This window comes from Argiope bruennichi, chromosome 4 (genome assembly GCF_947563725.1).
Source record: "Argiope bruennichi chromosome 4, qqArgBrue1.1, whole genome shotgun sequence".
In the NCBI taxonomy this organism is placed as follows: Eukaryota; Metazoa; Arthropoda; class Arachnida; order Araneae; family Araneidae; genus Argiope; species Argiope bruennichi.
Genome location: NC_079154.1, coordinates 93,159,708 through 93,169,549, shown reverse-complemented (window position 1 = coordinate 93,169,549; position 9,842 = coordinate 93,159,708). Strand labels below are relative to the sequence as shown.

Below are 9,842 nucleotides of genomic sequence, written 5' to 3'. Positions count from 1 at the left end.
TATCGTAAAATCGCGTTTTTGAGATTCTTGAAATTTGTGAAAAACTGCTTTTTTTTATAATTTATTATAAATTACCTAATTATACTAGTTTTTTTTTTTTTTTTTACTGTACAGAATTTTCTTTCGTTTAAACTTTAGTTAATTTTTAAAGAACATGTATTTGAAATTCAATAATATGAAAGCGTTGACTGATTCAAAAAATGCTAAATTTTAATTTACTAGAGCTTTTAAACAAAGTGCGATACTTTGAAAAAAAAAAACCATCTTCAATCTCGAACAATTTTTTTCTGGACCCGGGACCTTCCATTCAAAAGTTCCGGTGCGCGTAACCGTTCTGAATCACAACAAAGCGGTCACGTGGGCTGGCCGCTCACAGTGCTGCCAAACGGAGCGAGACAAAAATTCCCTCTTCCACTCTCGAAACTGCTTTTCCCTCGCGCGGACGTTAAAAAAATACATCGCCTTCGCAATGAACACCCTACTCATAATCAGTTTCCTCTGCTTTGCTTTTTGCAAACAATCACTTGCTTTCATCAATGGTTTCCCCAAAGAACAATGCGATGAAATGGATCCGACAAAAGTCAAACTAGAAGGGGCAAAAGGGGCACCCGACGCTGAATTTAATGAAACTGAAAGTAACCCAGAAGATGCGCCCCCCACATCTATTCGATTGTCAGATTCCCTTAATTTATACAGAATCGTTACGTCTTCTCCAATGTACAGACGAGGACGGACATTAGACAGTAAGTACTTTCATGATTAATAAATTAATTTACGAAATGTAGTTAAAGCATTTCTAGAGAGTGGAATGGATTTGGTATGAATAAATGAAATGTTTCATATTTCGCTAAAATATTGGTCGAAATGTATGTTAAATAATGTGAAAGTATAGTTATATTGAAGAGTTTGCAAATATTTTCTATCAAATATTTAAAAACAAGATAGACATACCGATTGTCTCATTATTTTAATAGATATAATTTTTTAAAAATAAAGAATATTACGGAGCGCATTCGCTTTCTAGTTGAAAGAGCTCTAAAAATTCTAATTGAAAAAAAAAGTTAAGTGAAAGTGAATTTAGATGTGTAAAAAAAATTAATTTAGAACTACTTCAAAATTGTTACTAAAGCAGTGAAGCTAAGAGTGAAAATAAATTGAATATTTAAATGATAAGGTTTTTAAGAGAGGCATTATTCGTATAGCGGTTAGCGAAAATTCCCCTTAAATAATACAAAAATCGTTCAAACCATTCTACGAGGTAAACTGTTGGATCCAGAACTATCAAATTTGGAATGGAGTTATTTCTTAAGTAATAGGAAATTACTAAAGAAAAGACGAAGAAACTTCCAAACTTTTAATAAAAAAATTAATCGAATTTTTAACGTTTCTTCTAATAATGTCTAAGCAAAAACAATTTTTATATTACTTTAAAATTAAAAGAAAAAGCTTTTCACTGATGCCAGTTTTATTTCTATTGTATTTAATAATGAATAAATTTTTAATTAATTTATTTAATCTGATTTATTTTAGATACAAGAGTTAAATTCACACGCTTTGCGGCAATATTAAATTTTTTTTTAATGTGCACGTTATTTTTGATATAATTAAAAGTAAATTGCAAAAATAAAATATATTCGATTTAAGACTGAGATGTTATATTGTTTTGGGCTAAAGATTCGAATGTCTTTTAAATGTTTTATAACAGCTTTAATAATTATAATAGTATTATCAAACTATTTAAAGCATTAAAAGAAACATTTTCTTATTCTTCATGTTAATCAGATCTATAGAAATATTTTTGCTTTTGCTTTTCAGGAATTCTATGTAAAATATCTATATGAATGCGTTTTAGACGTTAAAAACAGTTATTCAACATTTATTATGAATGTAAATGGCTATTGTTGCTCCAAATCTGTATCTCCTAAAAGTTCATACATAAGGAATTTTAATAGTTTTATACAAAAAAAAACAGATTTAATTTAAAAATCAGCATAAACAAGCTGGTGAATTTTCTATATCTTTGACTTAATGATATTGCTCATTTGAATTTATATGGCGATAAAAATTGTGATGTCGAAAATTAATATTTCATCAAACATTACTTCAGAAACTTCCGTGTTAATTCAGAAAATCTATACTATCTAGTAAAAAATTAAATAAAACTTTCTATTAGATTTCAAAATTTAATATTAAATAATTTTAATATCTTCCTACATGAATTCGTTATATGTATGTATATACTTAAATTCTTTGAAAAAATCCACAAAAAGGATTGTAATGCTAATTTTTTTTCTAGTAAGAATAAAGGGTAGTGAAAAACGACGATTAAAATATTTTAATCATCGTTTAAGCAACCTAATTTATTCATGTTTAAAATGAAAGTAATAACTTTACTGTTAACTAGTTTCAGAATACATATGTTAATTAATTGCAGATACTAGTTATATACAGCGTTATAATGTTTCTGAAGACATATAGAAAATAGACGCTATATTAATAGCTATGACGTTATATAACAAATATTTTATCACCAATATAATTAAATATTTTATAACAAATATAAAGGACGAAGAATGGTATCAAGTTTATAGATCATTATTTGTGCGAATTATCTTCTGTATGTCTTTTAAAAGAAAGTCTCTGAATTTCATTTTATTTCATAAATTACACAAATGTATATGCATAATACTTTTATAACATACATTTGACAATATTTCTAATTTAGATTTTTAAATAAAGAAATATTTTTATTTAATTTTATCAGCTTAATTTCAATTTTCCGAGAACTAAATTTTAAAAAAATGTCCGAAGTAAGAATAGATAAGAACAAATTCGTTTTGAGAATAATTTTAGCAGTGTCTTCAGATTCATGATGTTTAAAAATTGAATTCATTCTATGAGAATAAAATTATAATGGTAAAGCTGAGTTTTCATATTTGTTAGACATTATTAAATATCTGAAAATTTTATTTTATGTAGGAATTTCTCTTCTGGATGCAATCAATAAATTTGATTTAGATAATTCTTTAAGAGCCATATTTTGTAAATGATGTAATTTTGTACTTGCGAATCTGGATAAGATTGTGACCTCTTACTCCATTTTCTAATTATTTGTGCGAACTTCAAAAATGGGGATGAGAAGCTTCCGTCGTAGTCGTTGGTTCGCGCTACCCTGGAGGAATACAAAAATGATATGGGTTTGGTTACCCAATTATCGATGACGGGACGTGCCATCTTGAGTGGGATTGTATCTTGATGATGACCTTTAGGACTTAACCATATTTTCTGCCATTGCTGTCGCGGTATTTCGATTTATCCGAATGCTTTCAGGCTGGACGGAGTAGTCTTTTGTGGTTATTTCGCACCTGTCGAAGCATAATTTAAAAACTGGTCGTAGATCATACTTTGCAGCAGTGCTACTCGAAGTTTTAATTTTTATTCATGTCCAACATGAATGTGGACAAGTTACGCGAAATATTTTCTACCTCTTTGTAGTAGTATTCTTCATCTACTGGCGGTATTTATCTTCTCACCATGAGTGGTTCCTTGAGAGCTGCAAATATTTCTCCTTTTGTAATATTAAAAGCCAGGTGGGATGCATGTCTCAATGAAAAGTGCCGTTATGTTATTTCATAAGTCAGAGCAAGATTAATATTTTTTAAGTTATTTTAATTTTAATTCTTGTGTCCGAATACCAAAATCCTGATGTAAGTCAACCATCTAACTCTCCGACCCGCCCGAAGGCACACGGATTTAAACCATAAAACTGAATGACCGGACCGCCGTAGCAGCAACATTGGCGGGAACTGTGGTTGAGTCCTAAGGGCCGCCACCGGCCTCGGTACAACCCTCCCTGAAGGAAGTACGTCCCGTCATCGATGGGAGGAGCCAGATCCCCCAGCTATTAGTGTACCCTCCCGGGTGACGAGATCCAACCACCATGCCGGAAGCATCTCATCCTCATTTCGAGGTGCCCCCCCGGAGGGATAAAATCCTGATGTAATATAAATTCGCATCTTTTCTAGTGTATTTACCACATTGTTGCCCTCAGTAGCACATGTATATTGTACGATATTGAACAATATTCGCAATATTGTATAATATTGAATATTTAATAATATAACATAATTAAATTATTATTATTAAAATACAATATTCTGTGCTACCTAGGTAGTTCTGCTTTCTTCAGATTCCATTCTAATTATACCCCAACAGCCGATTTCTGAACTGTTAGCGTATACTTTTCAATCGGAAAAGTTATCTAAATACTAAGGAATTATATTCTATGTTGTCTCAATTAATAAAGGTAAAAAATTTCTAAATCTAGATTATGTGGTCTTCAAGTCCTGTTAGTCAAATTTAATTAAAACACCCAACATTTTAAACAAAAATAAAGTCCTGCTTTTATGTAACCAATATTTAATCATATTATGAAATGTTGAATATCCCAAGAGCCAAAGAAAGATTCCTCTATCATCGGATAAAATTTCCTCAAAGAAAATTTTGTTTTTCTTAAAATAGAGAAGTTCAAAACTTCATAACTCGGTTAGTTTTGATCTCAAAAGAATGGAACATTTTTTTAAAGTGCTAGTCAAAGTTATTTTTATTAAGTATGAAAATATATGAAAGGTGACTATAAAAATGTAAACTCCGTGATTTTATAAAGAGCAGTTATTGTCTCAAACATATAAAATTATGTACCGCATTAACAATATTTTTTCAACTGAATGCATTTTTCCAACATATGTTACGGGCATTGAAATTAATCCGTTATTATTAAAACTAACCATAATTATTATTAATAATGACCAATTTTACAGTTCGAATAATATTAATAATTACTTTTTTTAATTATAATCGTGGTTATTACGAATAATAACTAATTAATCGGTCATAGCATTAATACATTTAAAATTATTTCATTTATATTAGCATTCAATAACATGCTATTATTGAAGGCAAGAAAAGTATGAAAAAAAATATGCCCCAAATAAAATAATTTCATCTTTAGTTTGGTTGATAAAATAAAATATTTAGGAATATATATAATATAATACTGTATATATAATACTGTAAAGGTAGAAATATAAGATAAAACAGAATGTAAAGGAAGGCGACAGAGATATTAAGTGCACACCAGGGAATTGAATTTACGTATACCGCAAAAGGAATTTTAGCATTTGCAGAAAATGTTATAATTCCATTAGAATGAAGAAAATTTATTGAAATGAAAGTAATTATATAGACTATCATTATAAAATAGCGAAAAAGATGTGATGAAAGTTCACATCTATGATGCTGTAATGTCTATGATATTATAGTTTTTCTTTTACTTTAAATGTTCATCAAAAAATGTTTTTAATGAAAACGAAGAATAGTTTGTTAAAAGGTTAAAAAAATATATTCTTTGATACATTAATCATCGCTATAAGTTTTGTATTAACATAAATGAAAAAAAATTGCTCCAAATAGAAATAAGTTAGTTTTAGTTGCTACTTTTATTTACATTTTGAACCAAGAAACTATAAATTGTATTTATTTGTATGTAAGTCCAATATGAGTATGATTAAATTAATTTGCCTTAAAAAAAGCATAATAACAAAACAAATAATCGTTGAAAAGTTTGGTTTTTTTAGATGTTAAAAATCATTTTCTTTAGATAATACAGAGGTTCTTTACTTTATATAATACAGAGAGAAAGATTTCGCATATTTTTACAGCGATTCCAATGAAAAATTTTTTCTTAAAGAAAATGTTTTGAAATAAAAGCTTCTGGCAATAGATGATTATTTGAAATAAGAAATATCATTTGATACCTTTAAATTTAATCTTATTTCAAAATTTCGCATGCAAATTAGCTATGGATTGAATATGATTTTAAGCTTTCTGAGGAAAAATATTCCTATTTTATAATTTTAAAACATTTTAAAATTTGTTGTATTATTAAAATTTCTAAATAAATAATAAATAACATTATTAATCGAAGAAGGATTATGAATTATTATGACTACATTGAAAGAAGACTAAACGAATTCTCAAAAAAGGTATGAACTGTTTCAAATATTTCTAAATTGAAATCGCTAGCAATAAGGAAAAAATCAGCCGGCACTGAAACTGATTTGAAAGTTTTTAACTGTTTTTATTCTAACAATGAATAAAATAATAAACCAAGAACTATAACTTAAAAAAAAAACTAGGATACGTAATGTTCGCTATTTTTAGCCAAGGGATGTGATTTAACGTATATCAGTTTAAAAACCTAGTATTAGAATTATTTACAGTAGATAAATGGAAATTGTGTCCCTTGATGAAGCATAGGCTTACTTAAATGATTGCTACAAAAATAGGTCTATTTATCATCAAAAATGGACACATGGTTCCTTTAATGTGTAAAGAAATGTTCAGTAAGGGATTTATAATAATAGCAATGCTCTACAGTGGAACTTTAAAAATAATTATTGAGAAAAAATATTAAAATCAACTCAATGTACTATCAGGAGAAAGCATTATGTTTGATAACTGCAGAAACAATTCCTTTTCTTCCTCCCGATGACTTTCATAAAGTGAAACTTCATCAAGAAATCATTATATAAAATATGTAATGATATTTTAAAATCTAATTCAAATCTTAATTTGTTAGTTTTTATCTTAATTTAATCCATATTAACTTCATTCTAAAATGGTTTCTTTTTTCCTGATTCAGTATTCTTTTTTATTTAATTAATCGTACTCGAGCTCTGTAAAATTGCTGAAATCAGTGGAATCCCACGCTCCGAGTGAAAGAATAAAAATCCTTAATGCTTAGCAAATTCATTTAAATATACCTAGATTTCCCTTTCCTAAATCGACACGTGTCAAAGAAATTCCTATCAAAATTTCGTTATAAAATCACTGTGGGAAAATTTTCCGTCTCTTTTCCTCTTGTATCGTGATACAGACTGACATATCTCGTCGCTTCTTTCTTGAACATAAATTATGCCTCCCGGGATGAAATAAAGCGAGTTTAAAAATGCGAAAGTGTCTTCTATTCGGTCATGAAACTGCTTAAAAATATGTGTTATATAATATATAAAAGCTCTTTCTAAGCGCAAACCCAACATGATTGATAGACTCGGAAAAATAATAGTACAGGAATTGAAATGAATAGCTCCCTCGAAATCGTTATAAAATGTATAAATACCTTCTTTAAGCTTGAGGTTGGTTATACATGGAAAACATAGCGTTTTAATATTATGCTCGAAATAGGAATTAATTAAATAGTTGATTAAATGTTTTAAACTTAATGCTTCTTTACGATTTGTTTTTTCTTATTTAAATAAAAGTAATGTAACAAATGACATGTTTTGTTGTTAAGAGTGAAAACAGAAGCCACACAATGAAAAGGTGAAAAAAAAATCCATTAAATGTTGAATTGAAATTCCAAGGAATTTTCACTGCTATTTGCCTATGTTTGTGACTTTTATACTTTTATTTCTAAATGTTCTTAAGGTAATTCTTTCATCCAAGAAATAATATAGCTTTTAATATATAATTAATTTTTTATTTAAAATGTAATAGAATCTTTAAAATTCATTTTAAAAATGAAATATTTCTTTAAACACATGAATTAAGCAATATATTTTTTTATAAATTTAACAATCGGTTTATCTTTGTTAATTACCTAAATTCTAAATAGCAATCAATGTACATTTAAGAATGCAATTTTAAAGAAAAAATTCTGTAATTTGAAATTATGACAACTGAAAGTAGGATTAATTAGCGAAGTTTTGAAAAAAAAATATACGAACTTATTGAAAAGATATAATATCTTATTTGTTCTTAATATAATAATAGCATTCTTAATATAATAATAGCAGTTATATAAGTTTGTAAGTTTAGAATTTTTGTCTGTCTGAAAGGTGAAACTTTCGATCAATGAAATCGAATTTCAATTCGACTGTTCTTAAAATATTTTGATTGCTATGTCTTCTTGCATTAATAATATAATACTTGTGCCTGAAAACACTGATGACAGTAGTCGTCTGCGGGTAGAAGATCCAGGTTAAATAACAGCTGCAGAACTCTCCTGACAAAAATATTCGTTTGGAGAAATAAATAAAGAAAAAGAATAGAATCATTAGAAACTCCTTTATGAAATTAATTCGAAATTAATTTTTTGAATACATATTAAAATTATGTATTGACTCGAAATAAAATTGCATTAACCTTTTCTAAGGCCGTGGGAAGTATGCTTCCCACCAAATTTATCAATCTTTGTATGAAATTATGTAGGTTAATTAGTTATGTAGGTAAATTATTTTAGAAAGACAGAAACTTAAATGCTTCAGTTCTTTATCTCACACAAAATGATGTGTCTTGATTTGTTACTTAATTATTAATTAACCAAATTAATTAGTTAATCAAATTAAATTTATCTAATAAGCTAAATGAATCCCTTTTCTTATTCTAATTTCAAGCCTAAAATATTTAAACATAATATAACTAGAAAAAAATGGCCCTTTAAAGGGTTAAAAATAGTGAATACCCAGAGATATGACATGCTTAGCAAAGGTTAAATGTCCACAACTATATTTTTATCGATTAATTGCTAAAACTTATAGATATTTTAAGGAAATAATATAGTTTCCTATTTAGATTTTTTTAAAGTGGATGTTTTTCGGACGGTGATTTCCACCTTAATTCAGTTGTTAGGTTAATAGAATCACCTTTTTTTATTTGCAATTAAAGGCATATATATTTAAAATTCCCATATCATATTTAATTCTTTCATTGTTGCATATAAGTAATATTAAGAGAAATGTACAGCTTACCACACTCAAAGCAAGGTGCATGTACAGCAGAAAAATAGCTTAATATAATATGAAGTTCATTTTCTACCTATTTTCATATAATTTGTATTTGGTTATAATGAATCTGATCCTTAGACTGTGAAATATTACCTATTCACATTTATTTCGAAATTTTCATCTTTTATGCATTCTTGAATTTGAAACAAAGAGTTGGGAATTTATTTCAACAAAGGCTGTCAAGTCTTGTTCCTAAATGCAATCACGATTAATAAATGTGAAACATAATCCATATACTATCTAAGTATTCCAAGTATAACATACATCCTTGTCACGATTCACTTCATAAATCTGCTCCCTTAATTTTAAAGAATCAAAATAGTTTAGCTTTAATGAGCTACCGACTTTCTGTTTCAGACAAAACGAAATGAATTACCTTCTAATGACGGTCTAAATTATTTTCGAATTGTTTCGCTCCAGACAGAAATAAGAAGAAAAAAAATAACACTCTGAAGAAGATATTCCTTTTTCACATATATCGCTTATTAGATCTGATAGTAAAAAATTTTATTTCATTAAATCTTTTAATATGTGATTTTATGAAATATTTTGGTTTATAGATATTATTGCTTTACAGCTGATATTTTATGATATTTCTTTCATTTATATATATATTTGGATTTTAGCCCATGGAGGATCGTGGCTTACTATCACAGTTGTATTTATTTTGTATTTAAGGATTTTTAACCTTCTTCCTATTTGTGTTACATTGTTTTATACAGGTTAAAAAGTTATCTGAGTGTTAGAGGATAGCACAAAAGAGCTATCCCAGCTCTGCTGTAGAGTTAGGATTAATTTGAACACTTGTATCGTCTCGGTAACACTTTGGTAGGAATTAAAGTTGAATCGCAACAGTTATCACCGGCCACAGTACAACGTCTCCCATAAAAAGAATATTCCATCATCGGTATGGTGATATGCAATTCCACACAATTACTTTGCCTTGCAGTGAAGCAAGAGCCACCCACCATACCCAAAGCTTTTCATTCCATTTTA

The 9,842-nt window shown here is 28.0% G+C and overlaps 1 protein-coding gene across 1 annotated transcript in view; it reads left to right on the top strand.

Annotated features, from left to right (window-relative positions):
* The first annotated feature begins 427 nt into the window (after positions 1–427).
* LOC129966695 (uncharacterized) overlaps positions 428–9,842 on the top strand; it is a 97,416-nt gene continuing 88,001 nt past the window's right edge. The window contains exon 1 of the mRNA XM_056081214.1: positions 428–743. Coding sequence (XP_055937189.1) covers positions 470–743 — 274 coding nt within the window. The 5' untranslated portion in view covers positions 428–469. The remainder of the gene's footprint in view (positions 744–9,842) is intronic.